Below are 24,323 nucleotides of genomic sequence, written 5' to 3'. Positions count from 1 at the left end.
AGCGTGTTCATTTTTTACATTCGTTTTAATCTAGATGTGACGGTACTATTCCCTTAAAGCCACGCTCTTTAAGATACAAATGCATCACATGCAAATAGCACTTGATCATCTGTAGTGCTATACACTGGCTATTTTAAAATTTAATTTTACCTTTATTTAACTAGGCAAGTCAGTTAAGAACAAATTCTTATTTTCAATGACGGCCTAGGAAAAGTGGCCTGTTCAGAGGCAGAACGACAGATTTGTACCTTGTCAGCTCGGGGATTTGAACTTTCAACCTTCATGTTACTAGTCCAACGCTCTAACCACTAGGCTACCCTGCCGCCAAAACATTAAGAACACCTTCCATGACTTCGACTGACTAGGTGAATCCAGGCTAAAGCAATGATCCCTTACTGATGTCACTAGTTAAATCTACTTCAATCCGTGTAGATGAAGGGAAGAGACAGGTTAAATAAGGATTTTTAAACTTTGAGACAATTGAGACATGGATTGTGTGTGTGTGCCATTCAGAGGGTGAATTGGGAAGACAAAATATTGAAGTGTCTTTGAACGGGTGTGGTATTAGGTGCCAGGTGCACCGGTTTGTGTCAAGAACTGCAACTCTACAGCTTCCAGCTACCAAGACTGGTCCACCACCCAAACAGTCAATGCGGTTTAAGATGAGGGAGGATGATTCTTTCAGCATAGCATCGTTCTGTTTGAGCCGGGTGTTTGAATAGGCTAACCTTGCTAGCTGCATTGGCTAGCTAAGTAAGTGAAACTGAAAGTGGAAAATAAATTACCAAAACTCTCTTTCTCTCTTGCTTCTCCTAATTTTTGTTCAAACCATTCAACTATTGTCTTTTTCTCTCTTTGAGTCAACTACTCACCACATGTTATGCACTGCAGTGCTAGCTAACTGTAGCTTATTCTTTCAGTACTAGATTCATTCTCTGATCCTTTCATTGGATGGACAACATGTCAGTTCATGCTGCAAGAGCTCTGATAGGTTGGAGGACGTCCTCCGGAAGTTGTCATAATAACTGTTTACTGTCTAATGGAAGCCTTGAGAACCATGATTTTGTATTGAAGTCAATGTACCCAGAGGAGGATGCAAAATAGTATGTTTTAATAAATTATTTGGTGATGTGATTATATTTAGTATAGTTTCATCTAAAAAGGATTAAACTTTCTAAATGTTTTAACATGTAATTTTTCTGAAAATCACTCAGGAGGAAAATCACTCAGGAGGAAAATCACTCAGGAGGAAAATCACTCAGGAGGAAAATCACTCAGGAGGATGGTCTTCCCCTTCCTCCTCTGAGGAGACCCCACTGCACCCAAAGGACATCCAGCCAACTTGACACAAGTGTGGGAAGCACTGGAGTCAACATGGGCCAGCATCCCTGTGGAAAGCTTTCGACACTTTGTAGAGGCCATGCCCCGACGAATTGAGGCTGTCCTGAGGGGAAAAGGGGAGTGTCCAACTCCATATTAGGAAGTTGTTCCAAATGTTTGGTAGAATCAGTGGATATATCTGCCATTTAGCAGACACTTTTATCCAAAGGGATTTGCAGTCATGTGTGAAAATGAGATGGAAACCCATTTAACTTGTATTTTTCATTCGGTACATGGGAATGCACTACGTAATCATGCAAAGCCCTTTATCTGCAATAAGTCAGTTTGATAGAAACATTTCTGGTGGGAAAAGGCATATATTGTTTTATGCAGATTTGAGAATATTCACATGAATATGTCGCAAATTAATCCAAATCAGATCCCTCAATAACCCGAGGTGAGTTTTCAAACATTTCATCATTTAAAACAATCTTGGTGTGATTTTAAAACAAATGTTGTAGAGCTTCCTAGTAATATGTTAACATTAATTATTCATCCTGTTTTACAAGTCAGAACACTAAACACCAGACAGTTCTATGACACTCAAGACACAGACGTCGCTGGATTCCAATCAGCAGGTGGTTGTAAATATATAACCTTCATAGCTGTATGATACAGAACGTGACCTACACACTTCCTTAAACATCAAATAAGTAAAGAAGTCAAACGTTTTATTTATTTTTTTTTACTTTGGAGACAGACACAAAGCACATCAGTAACATCTCCCCGTTGTCTCAAGGGTTCGACACAATGTTGATTTAGATGTTCACATATTTTACATTTTGGCCAATCGCTAATGTCATATAATATTTTGGGTAAAATAAAAAAAAAGCTACATTTTTGGGGCAGACATTTTTAAAATTATTATTATTATATTTATATTTTTCACCCCCTTTTTCTCCCCAATTTTTGTCAATTGGAAGTAAAGCTCACTGCTGCAACTCCCATACGGACTCGGGAGAGGCGAACGTCAACAGCCATGCGTCCTCTCTCTCTCTCCCTTCTCCTAATTTGTTCAAAACTGTTCAACTATTGTCTTTCTCTCTCTTTGAGCCAACTACTCACCACATGTTATGCACTGCAGTGTTAGCTAGCTGTAGCTTATGCGTCCCCCGAAACACAACCGCAATACTTCTTGACACAATTCTCACGCATGCGCCCGGCCCGCCACAGGAGTTGCTAGAGGACATCCTGACCTGCCAAACCCTCCCCCAACCCGGACGACGCTGGGCCAATTGGCTCTCCCGGTTGTGTCCGGCTGCGACTCAGCTGGGTATCAAACCAGAATCTGTATTAATGCAGCGAGCACAATGCAGTGCCTTAGACGCTGCGCCACTCGGAAGGCTGCATTGATATTTCTGTTCAGTATATATCTTTTATATTTCAGATTCTTCAAAGTAGCCACCCTTTGCCTTGACAGCTTTGCACACTCTTGGCATTCTGTCAACTCGCTTCAACTGAAATGCTTTTTTCAACAGTCTTGAAGAAGTTCCAACATATGCTGAACACTTATTGGTTGCTTTCCCTTCACTCTGTGTTTTGGCTCATTGTCCTGTGGAAAAACAAATGAAACAAATTAGGCTCCCACTAAGCGCAAACCAGATGGGATGGAGTATCGCTGCAGAATGCTATGGTTGTCAACCTGGTTAAGTGTGCCTTGAATTCTAAATAAATCACTGACAACGTCACCAGCAAAGCACCCGCATACCATCGCACCTCCTCCTCCATGCTTCACGGTGGGAATTACACATGCAAAGATCATCCGTTCACCTGCATCTCACAAAGACACTGCGTTTGGAACCAAAAATCGCACATTTGGATTCATCAGACCAAAGGACAGATTTCCACTGGTCTAATGTCCATTGATCGTGTTTCTTGGCCCAAGCAAGTCTCTTCTTCTTATTGATGTCCTTTTAGTAGTGGGTTCTTTGCAGGAATTCAACCATGAAGGACTGATAAACGCAGTCTCCTTATTTTCCACCATAATTTGCAAATAAATTCATTAAAAATCCTACAATGTGATTTTCTGGATTTTTTTTCTCATTTTGTCTGTCATAGTTGAAGTCTACCTATGATGAAAATTACAGGCCTCTCTCATCTTTTTAAGTGGGAGATCTTGCACAATTGGTGGCTGACTAAATACTTTTTTGCCCCACTGTATATATATAGCCATATTATAAAGTATATAAAGTAAATATGAATTCTCTATGACATATTTGTTATGGTTTATCAGACTTTTATGATATGATCTATTAAAGTGAAGAATGGCGCTGAAGGAGATGGCTGACGATCCCGTAACCAACTAAGGTGGATATTGATCCAACACCTGCTGCTTATTCAAACCAGCCAACTGGGCACAGACATCAGTTCAACATCTAGTTTCCATTTACATTTCTTTGAGTCCTCAACTAAAGTGAATTTAACATGAAATCAACACAAAATGTCACCTGTCATTGGATTTAGGTTGCAAGTTGGGTGAAACACAAAATGTTACCTGTCATTGGATTTAGGTTGCAAGTTGGGTGAAACACAAAATGTTACCAGTCATTGGATTTAGGTTGCTGGTTGGGTGAAACACAAAATGTTACCTGTGGAAACAATGTTTATTCAATCAGTGGGAGGCTTGTAAATTCCCCCGGGAAAGTGGAACGAGGAACTCTTCTTTGAGACAATGATAAACAGCAATCCTTGGGAGAGTTGTGGTGGATATTATAAAATAAGGATCTGCTGGAGTCCAAGTCAAACCAAGATTCTTTATTTCTGAGCTCAGAGAGAATAACAGAGTTACACAGCACAGTGGAGACAGTCTGAAATCCTGGAGCATTGGGTGATGAGCACATATCTTTATAGTTTCCTGTTCCTGGGAGGCACAAACAGCTGCTCTGCAACACAGGATGATCCTCCCAGGAACAGGAGATTATAATAGGACAGTTTCACAAGGTTAGTCACATACTCAGTTATGTGGACACACATACAATTAACATTTTCCATTTACAGAGTCTGTGAACATTTTAATTTCATTAAATCATCAGTGGGCCAACAATGCAGATGTCAACAATGGAACAAATGCATCACATCCAAATATCACTTGATTATCTGTAGTGCTGGAGGAATGACACACCCAGATAAACACACACAGAGTTTAAAAAAGGACCGTTTAAAAGAAGGAACCTGATCTCCTTTATATTCAAACTGACAGACTCCATATTCAATTCATGTTTTCTAATAGAAACAAACAAATATATATGTTTGAGTATACCCTGTACCATTCCATTTCATGTGGTATAAACAAGTAAACACATTCTCAGTCAACAATATAAGACAATGGGCAATGTGATGTGAAATATGAGTTCACACACTAGGATAAGTAAGTATACTCTCCTGTGTGGATTCTCACATGACTTTTAAGTGTCTGTGATGAGTAGTATGTCTTCCCACAGTCTGAACATTTGTAAGGCTTCTCCCCTGTGTGCAGTCTCATGTGTTCCTTCAGGCTTCCTAAATGGGCAAAACACTTTGAACACTGGGAGCAGTGGTAAGGCTTCTCCCCTGTGTGTATTCGCTCATGAACTCTCAGGCTTTCTAAAAGGCTAAAACTCTTTCCACACTGGCCACAATGGTATGGCTTCTCCCCTGTGTGTATTCTCTCATGAACTTTCAGGCTTCCTGACTGGCTAAAACTATTTCCACACTGGGCGCAATGGTATGGTGTCTCCCCTGTGTGTATTCGCTCATGAGCTTTGAGGGTGTCTAACCGCTTAAAACTCTTTCCACACTGGGAGCACGGGTGTGGCTTCGCTCCTGTGTGTATCCTCTCATGTCTTTTCATGCTAACTAAATGGTTAAAACTCTTCCCACAATGTGAGCAGTAGTAAGGCTTCTCCCTTGTGTGCAGTCTCATGTGTTCCTTCAGGCTTCCTGACTGGCTAAAACTCTTTCCACACTGGGCGCAAAGGTATGACTTCTCCCCTGTATGTATTCGCTCATGAACTTTCAGGCTTCCTGACTGGCTAAAACTATTTCCACACTGAGAACAATGGTATGGCTTCTCCCCTGTGTGTATTTGCTCATGGGTTTTGAGAGTGTCTAACCGCTTAAAATTCTTTCCACACTGGGAGCAATGGAAAGGCCTCTCCCGCGTGTGTGTTCGCTCATGAGCTTTCAGATTTCCTAAGTGGCTAAAACTCTTTCCACACTGGGTGCAATTTTGTGGCTTCGGTTCTGCGTGTCCCCTCTCATGTCTTTTTAGGCTTCCTAACTTGGTAAAACTCTTTCCAATCTGGGAGCAGAGGTGTCGTCCTGCTGGTTCGGATGTCTCTGGTTCCTCCAAGATTGGTTTTCCTCCTGCCAAAGACAGTGTTTATTTAAAGAGAGAACATAATTAAATCTCCACATGATAAAACTGTCTTATTATGAGGTTTAATCTAAATCAGATCCCTCAATAACCTGAGGCCAGTTTTCAAACATTTCATAATTTAAAACAAAAGATGTTGTAGAGCTTCCTGGTAATTACTGATATGTTTACATTACTTATTTTTATTTCTGTTTTACAAGTCAGAATACAAACAACTAGACAGTTCTATGACACCCAAGACACAGACGACACAGATGTTGTTCCTATCAAGCAGGTGGTTCTAAATATATAACCTTCATAGCTGTATGATACAGAATGTGACCTAGACACTTCCTTAAACATAAAATAAGTAAAGTATGGAAGTCCAAAACTTGGAGACAGACACAAAGCACATTAGTAACATCTCCCTTGACAGTTGTGGCATATCAAGAAGCTAATTAAACAGCATGATCATTACACAGGTGCCCCTTGTTCTGGGGACAATAAAATGCAGTTTTATCACACAACACAATGCCACAGATGTCTCAAGGGAGCGTGCAATTGGCATGCTGACTGAAGGAATATCCACTGGAGCAGTTATCAGATAATTGAATGTTCATTTCTCTACTAGAAGCCGCCTCCAACGTCATTTTAGAGTATTTGGCAGTACATCCAACTGGCCTCACAACCGCAGACAACGTTTAACAACACCAGCCCAGGACCATCGTCTGAGACCAGCCACCCGGACAGATGATGAAACTGAAGAGTATTTCTCTTTGCAATAAAGCCATTTTGTGGGGAAAAACTAGCGATTACAGCCTAGAGTCTTCTTGGGTATGATGAACACACCTGCATTTGCGGAGTTTCTCCCATTCTTCTCTGCAGATCCCCTCAAGCCCTGTCAGGCTACACAGGATAATCAATGGAAACATGATGAACAGCTCGGTTTCGAGTTTCATAGCTAAGCGTCTGAATACTTATGTAATAAGGTATTTCTGTTTTTTAAAACATTTTCAAAAATGTCTAAAATCCTGTTTTGGGGTATTGTGTGTAGATTAATGAGGAATAAAATAAAAATCAATATTAGATTCAGAATATGTATTATATTAATATATATATGTATATATATATATTCAGTAATGTAAAAAAACACGGAAAAAGTCAAGGGTTCTGAATACTTTCCGAAGGCACCGTATATAGTGTATATAATAATGTAGGCACTGTGTATATAATAATGTAGGCACCGTATATAGTGTATATAATAATGTAGGCACCGTAAATAGTGTATATAATAATGAAGGCACCGTATATAGTGTATATAATAATGTAGGCACTGAATATAGTATATATAATAATGAAGGCACCGTAAATAGTGTATATAATAATGTAGGCACCGTATATAGTGTATATAATAATGCAGGCACTGTATATAGTATATATAATAATGTAGGCACCGTATATAGTGTATATAATAATATAGGCACCGTGTATATAATAATGTAGGCACCGTGTATATAATAATGTAGGCACCGTATATAGTGTATATAATAATGCAGGCACTGTATATAGTATATATAATAATGAAGGCACCGTATATAGTGTATATAATAATGTAGGCACCGTATATAGTGTATATAATAATGTAGGCACTGTGTATATAATAATGTATATAGTGTATTTCATAATGTATATAGTGTATATAATAATGAAGGCACCGTATATAGTGTATTTAATAATGTAGGCACCGTATATAGTGTATATAATAATGTATATAGTGTATTTAATAATGTAGGCACCGTATATAGTGTATATAATAATGTATATAGTGTATATAATAATGTATAAAGCCATGTTATGAAGTATGAAAAGGCTTGTTCATTCACGTGTCATGAATTCATTATGACATTTATTTTTTTCTTTTATCTTTATTTTATCTTTATTTAACTAGGCAAGCAAGTTAAGAACAAATTCTCATTTTCAATGACGTCCTAGGAACAGTTGGTTAACTACCTGTTCAGGGGAGGAATGACAGATTTGTCGGGGATTTGAACTTGCAACCTTCCGGTTACTAGTCCAACGCTCGAACCACTAGGCTACCCTACCGTCCCACATCATCATATTTGTTCATTCACGTGTCATGAATTCATTATGACATCATCATATTTGTTCATTCACGTGTCATGAATTCATTATGACATCATCATATTTGTTCATTCACGTGTCAGGAATTCATTATGACATCATCATATTTGTATATGTTTTAACGTTACTTGTTTATGGTTCATTGAACAAACATGGGAAACTGTGTTTAGAACCTTTACAATGAGGATCTGTGAAGTTCTTTGGATTTTTTTCAAAGTATCTTTGAAAGACAGGGTCCTGAAAAAAGATACGTTCATTTGTTTGTTGAGTTTATGTTTTACAGGTTGAAAAGTGTTTTTTCTTTCTCTCTGACAAATAAAAAAATTCCAGCTGCAAGACAAAGGCCATAACTTCAATAAAATAACAAATGAACTGGCAAAGCAGCAGAGCGAGGCCCGCATCCAGCAACGTCACGAGTCACGTTTTGCAGCTGTTTCAGTACAGCACTACAGGGAGAGCAGCTGTTTCAGTACAACACTACAGGGAGAGAGAGGGAGAGCAGCTGTTTCAGTACAGCACTACAGGGAGAGAGAGGGAGAGCAGCTGTTTCAGTACAGCACTACAGGGAGAGAGAGGGAGAGCAGCTGTTTCAGTACAGCACTACAGGGAGAGAGAGGGAGAGCAGCTGTTTCAGTACAGCACTACAGGGAGAGAGAGGGGGAGAGTGGGAAATCTGAGGTTTGTAGTTTTTCAAGTCATTGCCTTTCGAATATAAAGTGTAAATTGTGTCATATTGCACTTCCCAAGGCTTCCACTAGATGTCAACATACTTTAGAACCTTGTTGCAGGATTCTACTATGAAGGGGGAGCGAATAAGAGCTGTTTGACTAAGGGGTCTGGCAGAATGCCTTGAGCGAAGTCACACGCGCGCGGCCGTGAGCGAGCTGCGTTCCATTTCATTTCTAAAGACAAAGGAATTGTCCGGTTGAAACATTATTGAAGATTTATGATTTCCTAAAGATTGATTATATACATCGTTTGACATCGTCTGGACCTTGTGAATTTCAATTGGTGAACTAAAAGCGTTAACAAAAAGGAGGTATTTGGACATAAATGATGGACTTTATCGAACAAAACAAACATTTATTGTGGAAGATTATTGCATGGTGTGCTTTTTCCGTAAAGCTTTTTTGAAATCTGACACAGTGCTTGCATTAAGGAGAAGGATATCTTTAATTCTACGCATAACACTTGTATCTTTTATCAAAGTTTCTGATGAGTATTTCTGTAAATTAATGTGACTCTCTGCAAATTCCGCTGGATGTTTTTGAGGCACAACATTACTGAACTCTCCAATGTAAACTGAGATATTTGGATATAAATATGAACTTTATCGAACAAAACATACATGTATTGTGTAACATGAAGTCCTATGAGTGACATCTGATGAAGATCATCAAAGGTTAGTGATTCATTTTATCTCTATTTCTGCTTTTTGTGACTCCTCTCTTTGACTGGAAAATGGCCCTATATTTTTTTTGTGACTAGGTGCTGACCTAACATCATCATATGGTGAGCTTTCGCTGTATAGCATTTTTTAAATTGGACACGATGGCTAGCGTAACAAGAGGTTAAGCTTTAATTTGGTGTATTGCACTTATGAATGTACGAAAGTTACATATTTCCCAAAATATTTTTTCATTTCGCACTCTGCCATTTCAGCGGATGTTGTCGAGGGGTTTCATTTCGCACTCTGCCATTTCAGCGGATGTTGTCGAGGGGTTTCATTTCGCACTCTGCCATTTCAGCGGATGTTGTCTAGGGGTTTCATTTCGCACTCTGCCATTTCAACGGATGTTGTCGAGGGGTTCCGCTGGTCTTAAGAAGTTTTAAACACTTCACAACTAAGCTGAAAACGAACAAGAGTTCTGCAGAGTTGCACACACTGTCAAACTTCTGCACCAACCGATAGCACTTCCGGCTCTCTGTGGAGAGACAACTCTGCTGGTTGTCCTGGTAACAGATACCAGTGGGCAGATCTATTGTATTTGTTCAAACTAAACTACAGCACTTACTTTGATGAGTCAAATCTGATCCTTTCTTCTCTTCTCCTCCTCTCACAGTTCCACTCAGCCCTGTTGTTTTCCTGCAGTCCACCAGCAGCACAGACAACCTCTTCATACCCAGCAGTAAGATGCTACCGGAAGAGGCACGACACGGGGACTCCGGGAGGGAGGAAGGGCTAGTGTTGTCCTAGTAACCATAAAAAGGGGACACAAACACATATCATTATGGATGCTAATGTCACTGTTGTCATGAAGTGCTTTACAGAAACCCAGCCCTGACCCCAATAGAGCAAGCTGTATGCTAGACCAGACCAAGCTGTACCATCTGGTGTTCTGATCTGGAGAGACTCTTCTCTGCCTCGTCAGCATCAGGATGTTGAGGCTCCCCAGAGGATCCACGATAGTCATGTCTCTCTCCTGTGTGAACGAGAACATCAAACAGGTGGTAAACTTATGATCTACTATTACAATCACAAAGGGTTTTACAAGAGGCATTAATATTTCTGAACAGGGCCTAAAATGCAAATGTTAAAGGGTTGTTCCACGAAATGGGTGCCTGTTGCATCCCTTTGATATTTAAGTAGACATCATGCACCAATATTGAATTTTAAAAGTCTGTTATATTAGATGAGGTGCACTTTAATATAGACCACATGGAGAATTCAATACATCTAATTGAGAAGTCCCCAAAATATATGAACCAATGGCAGATCGAACCTTTAACAATTTATACAGTACTGAACAACATATTCAAGTGTAGAACTTCATGCCCCCTTAAAACCCCACATTAGTTCAACAACTGCATAGTTTGTGCCCCTGTTTTTAAGACAGTACTCACTGGTGTTAATCTGATATTCTGTCTCTTCCTCTTTCACTCCCAAAACGTCTTCCCCCTTCACCTTTATTGAGATAGCATCCTCTTCCTCTCTAAAAGGCTCTTTCTCTTCTTTCACTATAACAGCCTCCTCTTCCTCCTTTTTCATTCTGAAAGGTTCTTCCTCTCCTTTCACAGTAATATCCTCCTCTTCTTCTTCTTCTTTCACGACAATGTTCATCGCCAGAGCTTCTTTCTCGATAGAGCAGACCTCCTCTTCTTTAACAGGGGAGGAGTAGTTTAGTGAGCTCATGGTCAGGGATGTTAGCTAGCTAGCTAGCATTAGCGACTAGCTTAGTGCTAGGCTTAGCAACCATCTTTAACAAGTTTGCAAATTGAACATGCAAATTAGGTTAAAGTTAACCAGTTAATACGTCAACTAAACTGCGTTTACAACACTGAGATTACATAATGTACATTAACATGGTCTAAAGCGACAATCTTCCAGTTTTATGTTGGCTAGCAAGCTATCGAGGTGGTTGAAAGAGTAGCCGTGTTGTTGTTCCTGAAGAAGCGTCCCGTCCAGTCCATTATACGTCACACAAGAAGCATCACCTGAAAGGCGCCATCTGCTGGCTGGAGTGGGTAACGCAGTTTGGAAACAATAGTCAGGACACGTTTTGCATTGGAAAGAACGTCATAATAATTTAACAATAAGCTGATATATTTTCTCTTACGTCTTACAAATAATACGTTCCTGTTCACAGACGTAGAAGCGTAATATGAATATGTAGATAATGAATAAATACTTCTGTGCCGCCATCCTGTCAGAAGGTAACAGACTGTTTTATTACCGTGGTAACGATGGATTTTCATTGTGTTCCATGGTGTTTATCGCCCCTAGTGGAGCTTTCTGGTACTTAGAAAGACTGTACGGAAACAGTAAGTAGAGAATTCGTTATGCTATTGTACAGAGGCGGTTGTACATTATTAGAGTAATTAAAGGAGTTAGCCAATTACCATATGAGTAACAATTAGCTATATGGTTTGGCATCATGCCAGATACATGGTACATTGGCACGTGCTTTGTATTTATGCAACTTCAACTTGAAATGTATAATGTACAGCTACAGTATGTCGATGTGAATTGAATAGTAAAGTATATTATTTTCTGTATTTTTCAGTTTCACAACCTAAAACTTTTCAATATATTCATTCAAGAAAAGTCACGCATTGGAAGTTTTATTTTAGACTTAGCTATCTATCTGTCTAGTTTTGCATGGGAACGCACTTCAAGGGCAGAATAACTTAGATGAATAGGTAGCGTGTTCATACACATTTTCTCTGCTCACTTTTCACATTAGTTTTAATCTAGATGTGACGGTACTATTCCCTTAATTTCTATAAAATATGAATAAACCTGTAAACAACAGAGCAAATGCATCACAGTTTCCCATGTGTACCAAGACTGGTCCACCACCCAAACAGTAGCAGTCATTGCGGTTTAAGATGAGGGAGGATGATTATTTTAGCATAGCATCGTTCTGTTTGCGTAGGCTAAACTTGCTAGCTGCATTTGCCAGTAAGTGAAACTGAAAGTGGAAAATAAATGACAAACTCTCTCTCTCTCTCCCTTCTCCTAATTTGTTCAAAACTGTTCAACTATTGTCTTTTTCTCTCTTCGAGTTCAACTACTCACCATATTTTATGCACTGCAGTGCTACCTAGCTGTAGCTCATACTAGATTCGTTCTCTGATCCTTTCATTGGGTGGACAACATGTCAGTTCATGCTGCAAGAGCTCTGATAGGTTGGAGGACGTCCTCCGGAAATTGTCATAATTACTGTGTAAATCTATGGAAGGGTTTGAGAACCATGAGCCTCCTAGGTTTTGTATTGAAGTCAATGTACCCAGAGGAGGATGCAAAATACTATGTTTTAGTCAATTATTTGGTGATGTGATTATATTTGGTATAGTTTGATCTAAAAAGGATAACAATTACTTTCTAAATGTTTTACCATTTTTATTCTTCTGAAAATGGGGCTCCCCTTCCTCCTCTGAGGAGCCTCCACTGCACCCAAAGAACATCCAAACAATTTGACACAATTGTGGGAAGCACTGGAGTCAACATGGGCCAGCATCCCTGTGGAATGCTCGTCGACACCTTGCAGAGTCCATGCCCCGACGAATTGAGGCTGTTCTGGGGGGAAAAGGGGAGTGTCCAACTCCATATTAGGAAGGTGTTCCAAATGTTTGGTAGAATCAGTGAATATATCTGCCATTTAGCAGACACTTTTATCCAAAGGGATTTGCAGTCATGTGTGAAAATGAGATGGAAACCCATTTAACTTGTATTTTTCATTCGGTACATGGGAATGCACTACGTAATCATGCAAAGCCCTTTATCTGCAATAAGTCAGTTTGATAGAAACATTTCTGCTGGGAAAAGGCATATATTGTTTTATGCTTTGAGAATATTCACATCAAAATCTGTAGCAAATTCATCCAAATCAGACAATAACCTGAGGTCAATGTTCAACCATTTAATAATTTTATACTTAATAATCTTGGTGTGATTTTAAAACAAATGTTGTTAACATGAATTATTCCTTCTGTTTTGTGTGAAGTCAAACGTTTTTTTGTTATCTCCCCGTTGTCTCAAGGGTTCGACACAATGTTAAAAAAAATTACATTTTTGACTAATCACTAATGGCATGATATTTTGGGTAAAGTAAAAAGAGTGAAATATTTGGGGCAGACTTTTTAAAAATTATTATTATTATTATTTATTGATATTTTTTTTTACCCCCTTTTTCTCCCCAATTTTCGTCACTTGGTGGTTAGTCTTGTCTCATCGCTGCAACTTCCATACGGACTCAGGAGAAGTGAACTTCAAGAGCCATTTGCTGAAAATAAACGCAGTTGACAAGCGCCATAGAGCCATGCATCCTCCGAAACACAGCAGCACTGCTTCTTGACACAATGCAATTAACCTGGAAGCCAGCCGCACTTATGTGTCGGAGGAAATAGGAAATACCTTACACCTGGCTGCGACAGAGCTGGGTATCAAACCAGAATCTGTGTTAATGCAGCGAAACACAATGCAGTGCCTTAGACGCTGCGCCACTCAGAAGGCTGCATTTATATTTCTGTTCAGTATATATTTATATTTCTGTTCAGTATATATTTATATTTCTGTTCAGTATATATTTATATTTCTGTTCAGTATATATTTATATTTCTGTTCAGTATATATTTATATTTCTGTTCAGTATATATTTATATTTCTGTTCAGTATATATTTATATTTCTGTTCAGTATATATTTATATTTCTGTTCAGTATATATTTATATTTCTGTTCAGTATATATTTATATTTCTGTTCAGTATATATTTATATTTCTGTTCAGTATATATTTATATTTCTGTTCGGTATATATTTATATTTCTGTTCGGTATATATTTATATTTCTGTTCGGTATATATTTATATTTCTGTTCGGTATATATTTATATTTCTGTTCGGTATATATTTATATTTCTGTTCAGTATATATTTATATTTCTGTTCAGTATATATTTATATTTCTGTTCAGTATATATTTATATTTCTGTTCAGTATATATTTATATTTCTGTTCAGTATATATTTATATTTCTGTTCAGTATATATACACTGCTCAAAAAAATAAAGGGAACACTAAAATAACACATCCTAGATCTGAATGAATGAAATGTTCTTATTAAATACTTTTTTCTTTACATAGTTGAATGTGCTGACAACAAAATCACACAAAAATTATCAATGGAAATCAATTTTATCAACCCATGGAGGTCTGGATTTGGAGTCACACCCAAAATTAAAGTTGAAAACCACATTACAGGCTGATCCAACTTTGATGTAATGTCCTTAAAACAAGTTGAAATGAGGCTCAGTAGTGTGTGTGGCCTCCACGTGCCTGTATGACCTCCCTACAATGCCTTGGCATGCTCCTGATGAGGTAGCGGATGGTCTCCTGAGGGATCTCCTAACCGACCTGGACTAAAGCATCCGCCAACTCCTGGACAGTCTGTGGTGCAACGTGGCGTTGGTGGATGGAGTGAGACATGATGTCCCAGATGTGCTCAATAGTATTCAGGTCTGGGGAACGGGCGGGCCAGTCCATAGCATCAATGCCTTCCTCTTGCAGGAACTGCTGACACACTCCAGCCACATGAGATCTAGCATTGTCTTGCAGGAGGATGTTGCAGGCAGCAGAACGTTGCAGGCAGCAGAACGTTCTCCACGGCGTCTCCAGACTCTGTCACGTCTGTCACATGTGCTCAGTGTGAACCTGCTTTAATCTGTGAAGAGCACAGGGCGCCAGTGGCAAATTTGCCAATCTTGGTGTTCTCTGGCAAATGCCAAACGTCCTGCACGGTGTTGGGCTGTAAGCACAACCTCCACCTGTGGACATCGGGCCCTCATACCACCCTCATGGAGTCTGTTTCTGACCGTTTGAGCAGACACATGCACATTTGTGGCCTGTTGGAGGTCATTTTGCAGGGCTCTGGCAGTGCTCCTCCTTGCACAAAGGCGGAGGTAGCGGTCCTGTTGCTGGGTTGTTGCCCTCCTACGGCATCCCCCACGTCTCCTGATGTACTGGCCTGTCTCCTGGTAGCGCCTCCATGCTCTGGACACTACGCTGACAGACAGAGCAAACCTTCTTGCCACAGCTCGCATTGATGTGCCATCCTGGATGAGCTGCACTACCTGAGCCACTTGTGTGGGTTGTAGACTCCGTCTCATGCTACCACTAGAGTGAAAGCACCGCCAGCATTCAAAAGTGACCAAAACATCAGCCAGGAAGCATAGGAACTGAGAAGTGGTCTGTGGTCACCGCCTGCAGAACCACTCCTTTATTGGGGGTGTCTTGCTAATTGCCTATAATTTCCACCTGTTATCTATTCCATTTGCACAACAGCATGTGATATGTATTGTCAATCAGTGTTGCTTCCTAAGTGGACAGTTTGATTTCACAGAAGTGTGATTGACTTGGAGTTACATTGTGTTGTTTAAGTGTTCCCTTTATTTTTTTGAGCAGTGTATTTTATATTTGAGATTCTTCAAAGTAGCCACCCTTTGCCTTGACAGCTTTCGCACTCTTGGCATTCTGTCAACCAGCTTCACCTGAAATGCTTTTTTCAACCGTCTTGTAGGAGTTCCCACATATGCTGAGCACTTGGTGGCTGCTTTTCCTTCACTCTGCGGTCCAACTCATCCCAAACATCTCAATTTGGTTGAGGTCGGGGGATTGTGGAGGCCAGGTCATCTGATGCAGCACTCCATCACTCTCCTGCTTGGTAAAATAGCCCTTACACAGCCTAGAGGTGTGTTTTGGCTTTTCCTTCACTCTGTGTTTTGGCTCATTGTCCTGTTGAAAAACAAATTATGGTCCCACTAAGCGCAAACCAGATGGGATGGCGTATTGCTGCAGAATGCTATGGTTGCCAACCTGGTTAAGTGTGCCTTGAAATGTAAATAAATCACTGAACACGTCACCAGCCATGCACCCCCACACCATCGCACCTCCTCCTCCATGCTTCACGGTGGGAACTACACATGCAGAGATCATCCGTTCACCTACTCACGTGTCTTAATGTAATGATGGACAATTGTTACACTTTGCTTATTTAAGCTGTTCTTGTCATAATATGGACTTGGTCTTTTACCAAATCGGGTCTATCTTCTGTATACCACCCCACCTTGCCACAACACTACTTATTGGCTCAAACGCATTATGGGGGAAACAAATTCTGATTGGCTGGGCCTGGATCGTCAGAGGGTGGGCCTATGCCCTCCAAGGCCCACCCATGGCTGCACCGTGCCCAGTCATGTGAAGTCCATAGATCAGGGCCTAATACATTTGACATTGACTGATTTCCATATATGTACTGTGAATCGTTGAAATTGTTGCATGTTGCGTTTATATTTTTGTTCAGTAGATATATATATATATAAATATAGCCATTTTATAAGGTATGAAAAGGTCTGTTCATTCACGTAATGACATCACTATGACATATTTGTATACGTTTTATTAGACTTTTATGATGTAACAGATCATATGGGTTGAGTTGTGTTCTATGATGTAATATATCATATGGGTTGAGTTGTGTTTTATGATGTAATAGATCATATGGGTTGAGTTGTGTTTTATGATGTAATAGATCATATGGGTTGAGTTGTGTTCTATTATGTAATAGATCATATGGGTTGAGTTGTGTTTTATGATGTAATAGATCATATGGGTTGAGTTGTGTTTTATGATGTAATAGATCATATGGGTTGAGTTGTGTTTTATGATGTAATATATCATATGGGTTGAGTTGTGTTTTATGATGTAATAGATCATATGGGTTGAGTTGTGTTTTATGATGTAATAGATCATATGGGTTGAGTTGTGTTTTATGATGTAATATATCATATGGGTTGAGTTGTGTTTTATGATGTAATAGATCATATGGGTTGAGTTGTGTTCTATTATGTAATAGATCATATGGGTTGAGTTGTGTTTTATGATGTAATAGATCATATGGGTTGAGTTGTGTTTTATGATGTAATAGATCATATGGGTTGAGTTGTGTTTTATGATGTAATAGATCATATGGGTTGAGTTGTGTTTTATGATGTAATAGATCATATGGGTTGAGTTGTGTTTTATGATGTAATAGATCATATGGGTTGAGTTGTGTTTTATGATGTAATATATCATATGGGTTGAGTTGTGTTTTATGATGTAATAGATCATATGGGTTGAGTTGTGTTTTATGATGTAATAGATCATATGGGTTGAGTTGTGTTTTATGATGTAATATATCATATGGGTTGAGTTGTGTTTTATGATGTAATAGATCATATGGGTTGAGTTGTGTTCTATTATGTAATAGATCATATGGGTTGAGTTGTGTTTTATGATGTAATAGATCATATGGGTTGAGTTGTGTTTTATGATGTAATAGATCATATGGGTTGAGTTGTGTTTTATGATGTAATAGATCATATGGGTTGAGTTGTGTTTTATGATGTAATAGATCATATGGGTTGAGTTGTGTTTTATGATGTAATAGATCATATGGGTTGAGTTGTGTTTTATGATGTTATAGATCATATGGGTTGAGTTGTGTTTTATGATGTAATAGATCATATGGGTTGAGTTGTGTTTTATGATTTAATAGATCATATGGGTTGAGTAGTGTTTTATGTTATAGATCATATGGGTTGAGTTGTGTTCTACTTTGTAATAGATCATATGGGTTGAGTTGTGTTTTATGATGTAATAGATCATATGGGTTGAGTTGTGTTTTATGTAATAGATCATATGGGTTGAGTTGTGTTTTATGTTATAGATCATATGGGTTGAGTTGTGTTCTACTTTGTAATAGATCATATGGGTTGAGTTGTGTTCTACTTTGTAATAGATCATATGGGTTGAGTTGTGTTTTATTATGTAATAGATCATATGAAGAATGGCGCTGAAGGAGATGGATGGTTTTCCGATCCCGTAACCAACTAAGGTGGATATTGATCCAACACCTGCTGCTTATTCAAACCGTCCCACTGGGCACAGACGTCAGTTAAACATGTAGTTTATATTTACATTTCTTTTGAGTCGTCAACTAAAGTGAATTCAACATGAAATCAACACAAAATGCCTCCTGTCATTGGATTTAGGTTGCAAGTTGGCTGGAGTCCAAGTCAAACCAAGATTCTTTATTTCTGAGCTCAGAGAGAATAACTGAGTTACACAGCGCAGTGTAGACAGTCTGAATTCCTGAAGCATTGAGTGATGAGCACATATCTTTATAGTTTCCTGTTCCTGGGTGGGACTTTATTCATACAAGGATGCAGGTGCATCGGGTTTGCAACACATAATGATCCTCCCAGGAACAGGAGCTTATATGATTTACTCTATATTCAAACTGACATACTCCATATTCAATTAATGTTTTCTAATAAAAACATACAAATATATGTGTTTGAGTTTACTGTGTACAATTTAATTTCTTATAGTATAAACAAGTAAACATTCTCAGTCAACAACATAAGACAATGGGAGCAGTGTGTACGCTCTCTGATGAATTTTAAGTGTATGTGATGTGAATTACAAGTTTACACACTAGGATAAGTAATTATTCTCTCCTGTGTGGATTCTCATGTTTTGTAAGTGACTGTGATGAGTAATATGTCTTCCCACAGTCTGAACATTTGTAAGGCTTCTCCCCTGTGTGCGGTCTCATGTGTTCCTTCAGGCTTCCTAAATGGGTAAAACACTTTGAACACAGGGAGCAGTGGTATGGGTTCTCCCGTGTGTATTCTCTCATGAACTTTCAGGCATCCTGACCGGCAAAAACTATTTTCACACTAGGCGCAATGGTATGGTATCTCCCATGTGTGTATTCGCTCATGAGCTTTGAGAGTGTCTAACCCCTTAAAACTCTTTCCACACTGGGCACAATGGTACAGCTTCTGCCTAATGTGTATTTGCTCATGGGTTTTGAGAGTGTCTAACCGCTTAAAACTCTTTCCACACTGGGCACAATGGTACGGCTTCTGCCTAATGTGTATTTGCTCATGGGTTTTGAGGGTGTCTAACCGCTTAAAACTCTTTCCACACTGGGAGCACTGGTGTGGCTTCGCTCCTGTGTGTATCCTCTCATGTCTTTTCATGCTAACTAAATGGTTAAAACTCTTCCCACAATGTGAGCAGTAGTAAGGCTTCTCCCTTGTGTGCAGTCTCATGTGTTCCTTCAGGCTTGACTGGCTAAAACTCTTTCCACACTGGGCGCAAAGGTATGACTTCTCCCCTGTGTGTATTCGCTCATGAACTTTCAGGCTTCCTGACTTGCTAAAACTATTTCCACACTGGGCACAATGGTACGGCTTCTGCCTAATGTGTATTTGCTCATGGGTTTTGAGAGTGTCTAACCGCTTAAAACTCTTTCCACACTGGGAGCACAGGTGTGGCTTCGCTCCTGTGTGTATCCTCTGATGTCTTTTCATGCTAACTAAATGGCTAAAACTCTTCCCACAATGTGAGCAGTAGTAAGGCTTCTCCCTTGTGTGCAGTCTCATGTGTTCCTTCAGGGTTCCTGACTGGCTAAAACTCTTTCCACACTGGTATGGCTTCTCCCTAGTCTGTATTTGCTCATGGGTTTTGAGAGTGTCTAACCGCTTAAAATTCTTTCCACACTGGGAGCAACGGAAAGGCATCTCCCGTGTGTGTGTTCGCTCATGAGCTTTCAGATTTCCTAAGTAGCTAAAACTCTTTCCACACTGGGCGCAATTTTGTGTCTTCGGTTCTGTGTGTCCCCTCTCATGTCTGTTCAGGCTTCCTAACTTGGTAAAACTCTTTCCACAATGGCAGCAGAGGTGTCGTCTTGCTGGTTCGGACGTATCTGGTTCCTTCAAGTTTGGTTTTCCTCCTGCCAAAGACAGTGTTTATTTAAAGAGAGAACAGAATTACAACTCCACATCATAAAACTGCCTTGCTATGAGGTGTAATCCAAATCAGATCTCTCAATAACCTGAGGCTAGTTTTCCAAACATTTCATAATTAATAGTAATTACTGATAATATGTTTACATTACTTATTATTCTTTCTGTTTTATAAGTCAGAACACAAAGAACTAGACAGTTCTAGATCACTCAAGACATAATTGGATTCTATGTTCTACAGTTCTATGACACTGAAGACACAGACGTCACTGGATTCCAATCAGCAGGTGGTTCTAAATATATAACATTCATAGCTGTATGATACAGAATGTGACCTACACACTTCCTTAAACATAAAATAACTAAAGTAATTCTGTGTGGAAGTCCAGAACTTGGAGACAGACAAAGCTCATTAGTAACATCTCCCTGTTGTTGAAAGGGTTCGACACAATGTCTTTTTATTTAGTTAGACATTCACACATTTTTTACATTTTGACTAATCATGTCATGATATTTTGTGTAAAGTAAAAAAAATGGTGTCACATATTTTGGATAGAAAATATTAAACGCAACATGTAAAGTGTTGCCTCCAACATCATTTTAGAGAATTTGGCAGTATATCAAACTGGCCTCACAACCGCAGACCACGTTTAACAACACCAGCCCAGGACCATCGTCTGAGACCAGCCACCCGGACAGATGATGAAACTGAGGAGTTTTTCTCTCTGCAATGAAGCAATAAAAATTACCCCCCCCTGCACTCCACCACTGGGAGGTAATACAGATTATTACCCTGCACTCCACCACTGCACCACTGGGAGGTAATACAGATTATTACCCTGCACTCCACCACTGGGAGGTAATACAGATTATTACCCCCCCTGCACTCCACCACTGGGAGGTAATACAGATTATTACCCCCCCCTGCACTCCACCACTGGGAGGTAATACAGATTATTACCCTGCACTCCACCACTGGGAGGTAATACAAATTATTACCCTGCACTCCACCACTGGGAGGTAATACAGATTATTACCCCCCCCTGCACTCCACCACTGGGAGGTAATACAGATTATTACCCTGCACTCCACCACTGGGAGGTAATACAGATTATTACCCTGCACTCCACCACTGGGAGGTAATACAGATTATTACCCTGCACTCCACCACTGGGAGGTAATACAGATTATTACCCTGCACTCCACCACTGGGAGGTAATACAGATTATTACCCCCCCCTGCACTCCACCACTGGGAGGTAATACAGATTATTACCCCCCCCTGCACTCCACCACTGGGAGGTAATACAGATTATTACCCTGCACTCCACCACTGGGAGGTAATACAGATTATTACCCTGCACTCCACCACTGGGAGGTAATACAGATTATTACCCTGCACTCCACCACTGGGAGGTAATACAGATTATTACCCTGCACTCCACCACTGGGAGGTAATACAGATTATTACCCTGCACTCCACCACTGGGAGGTAATACAGATTATTACCCTGCACTGCACCACTGGGAGGTAATACAGATTATTACCCCCCCCTGCACTGCACCACTGGGAGGTAATACAGATTATTACCCCCCCCCCTGCACTCCACCACTGGGAGGTAATACAGATTATTACCCCCCCCCCCCCCCCCTGCACTCCACCACTGGGAGGTAATACAGATTATTACCCCCCCCCCTGCACTCCACCACTGGGAGGTAATACAGATTATTACCCCCCCCCCTGCACTCCACCACTGGGAGGTAATACAGATTATTACCCCCCCCCCTGCACTCCACCACTGGGAGGTAATACAGATTATTACCCTGCACTCCACCACTGGGAGGTAATACAGATTATTACCCTGCACTCCACCACTGGGAGGTAATACAGATTATTACCCCCCCCCCCCCTGCACTCCACCACTGGGAGGTAATACAGATTATTACCCCCCCCCTGCACTCCACCACTGGGAGGTAATACAGATTATTAGCCCCCCCTGCACTCCACCACTGGGAGGTAATACAGATTATTAGCCCCCCCTGCACTCCACCACTGGGAGGTAATACAGATTATTACCCTGCACTCCACCACTGGGAGGTAATACAGATTATTACCCTGCACTCCACCACTGGGAGGTAATACAGATTATTACCCCCCCCCCTGCACTCCACCACTGGGAGGTAATACAGATTATTACCCCCCCCCCCCCTGCACTCCACCACTGGGAGGTAATACAGATTATTACCCCCCCCCCCCTGCACTCCACCACTGGGAGGTAATACAGATTATTACCCTGCACTCCACCACTGGGAGGTAATACAGATTATTACCCTGCACTCCACCACTGGGAGGTAATACAGATTATTACCCTGCACTCCACCACTGGGAGGTAATACAGATTATTACCCTGCACTCCACCACTGGGAGGTAATACAGATTATTACCCTGCACTCCACCACTGGGAGGTAATACAGATTATTACCCTGCACTCCACCACTGGGAGGTAATACAGATTATTACCCCCCCCCCCCCTGCACTCCACCACTGGGAGGTAATACAGATTATTACCCTGCACTCCACCACTGGGAGGTAATACAGATTATTACCCGCCCCCCTGCACTCCACCACTGGGTGGTAATACAGATTATTACCCGCCCCCCTGCACTCCACCACTGGGAGGTAATACAGATTATTACCCGCCCCCCTGCACTCCACCACTGGGAGGTAATACAGATTATTACCCGCCCCCCTGCACTCCACCACTGGGAGGTAATACAGATTATTACCCCCCCCCTGCACTCCACCACTGGGAGGTAATACAGATTATTACCCCCCCCCCACCCCCCCTGCACTCCACCACTGGGAGGCAATACAGATTATTACCCTGCACTCCACCACTGGGAGGTAATACAGATTATTACACCCCCCCCCCCCCCTGCACTCCATAACTGGGAGGTAATACACATTATTAAACCCCCCCCCCCTGCACTCCACCACTGGGAGGTAATACAGATTATTACCCCCCCCCCCCCCCCCCCTGCACTCCACCACTGGGAGGTAATACAGATTATTACCCCCCCCCCCCCCCTGCACTCCACCACTGGGAGGTAATACAGATTATTACACCCCCCCCCTGCACTCCATAACTGGGAGGTAATACAGATTATTACCCCCCCCCCCCTGCACTCCACCACTGGGAGGTAATACAGATTATTGGTCTATTGGTTTCTCTCTAAAGCTAACTTTCATCAAGGTTTTATATGGTCTATTGGTTTCTCTCTTTTCATTGGCAGAATCCTTTTTCAGTGTTATGATATTCATAACATCCATATACACCAGTCTATCTTCCTGTCAACTAACAGAACTCTGCTGGTTGTCCTGGTAACAGATACCAGTGGGCAGATCTATTTTATCTGTTCAAACTAAACTACAGCACTTACTTTGATGTGCCAAATCTGATCCTTTCTTCTCTTCTCCTCCTCTCACAGTTCCACTCAGCCCTGTTGTTTTCCTGCAGTCCACCAGCAGCACAGACAACCTCTTCATACCCAGCAGTAAGGCGCTACTGGGAGAGGCATGACACGGGGACTCCTGGAGGGAGGAAGGGCTAGCGTTGTCCTGGTAACCATAAAGAGGGGACACAGACACATATCATTATGGATGCTGATGTCACTGTTGTCATAAAGTGTCTTACAGAAACCCAGACCCCGAAAGAGAAAGCTGTATGCTAGACCAGACCAAGCTGTACCATCTGGTGTTCTGATCTGGAGAGACTCTTCTCTGCCTCGTCAGCATCAGGATGTTGTTCAGGCTCCCCAGAGGATCCACCATAGTCATGTCTCTCTCCTGTGTGAACGAGAACATCAAACAGATGGTAAACTTATGATCTACTACTACAATCACATAGGGTCTTACAAGAGGCATTAATATCTCTAAACAGGGCCTAAAATGCAAATGTTAAAGGGTTGTTCCACGAAATGGGTGCCTGTTGCATCCCTTTGATATTTAAGTAGAAATTATGCACCAATATAGAATTTTAAAAGCCTGTTATATTAGATGAGGGGAACTTTAATGTAGACCACATGGAGAATTCAACACATCTAATTTAAAAGACCCCGAAATATATGTGCCAATGGCAGATTGACCCTTTAACACTTCCTACAGTACTGAACAA

At 40.7% G+C, this 24,323-nt stretch overlaps 1 protein-coding gene across 1 annotated transcript; it reads right to left on the bottom strand.

Moving 5' to 3' along the window:
- Window positions 1–4,119: 4,119 nt before the first annotated feature.
- On the bottom strand, window positions 4,120–23,942 carry LOC109877116 (zinc finger protein 91-like). The gene is made up of 6 exons (XM_031816540.1): window positions 23,898–23,942; window positions 23,590–23,767; window positions 19,083–20,137; window positions 10,184–10,225; window positions 9,871–10,048; window positions 4,120–5,724 (listed from the first exon to the last, which is right to left on the bottom strand). Exons 1-6 carry the CDS (start codon window positions 23,898–23,900, stop codon window positions 4,739–4,741), a joined length of 2,442 nt encoding a protein of 813 aa, XP_031672400.1. The 5' UTR covers window positions 23,901–23,942; the 3' UTR covers window positions 4,120–4,738.
- Between the last annotated feature and the right edge of the window lie 381 nt (window positions 23,943–24,323).

The sequence above is a fragment of the Oncorhynchus kisutch genome, unplaced genomic scaffold, assembly GCF_002021735.2.
Source record: "Oncorhynchus kisutch isolate 150728-3 unplaced genomic scaffold, Okis_V2 scaffold817, whole genome shotgun sequence".
NCBI classification, from domain to species: domain Eukaryota; kingdom Metazoa; phylum Chordata; class Actinopteri; order Salmoniformes; family Salmonidae; genus Oncorhynchus; species Oncorhynchus kisutch.
The sequence above is the reverse complement of the archived record's forward strand: the minus strand, read 5'-3'. Positions and strand labels throughout refer to the sequence as shown.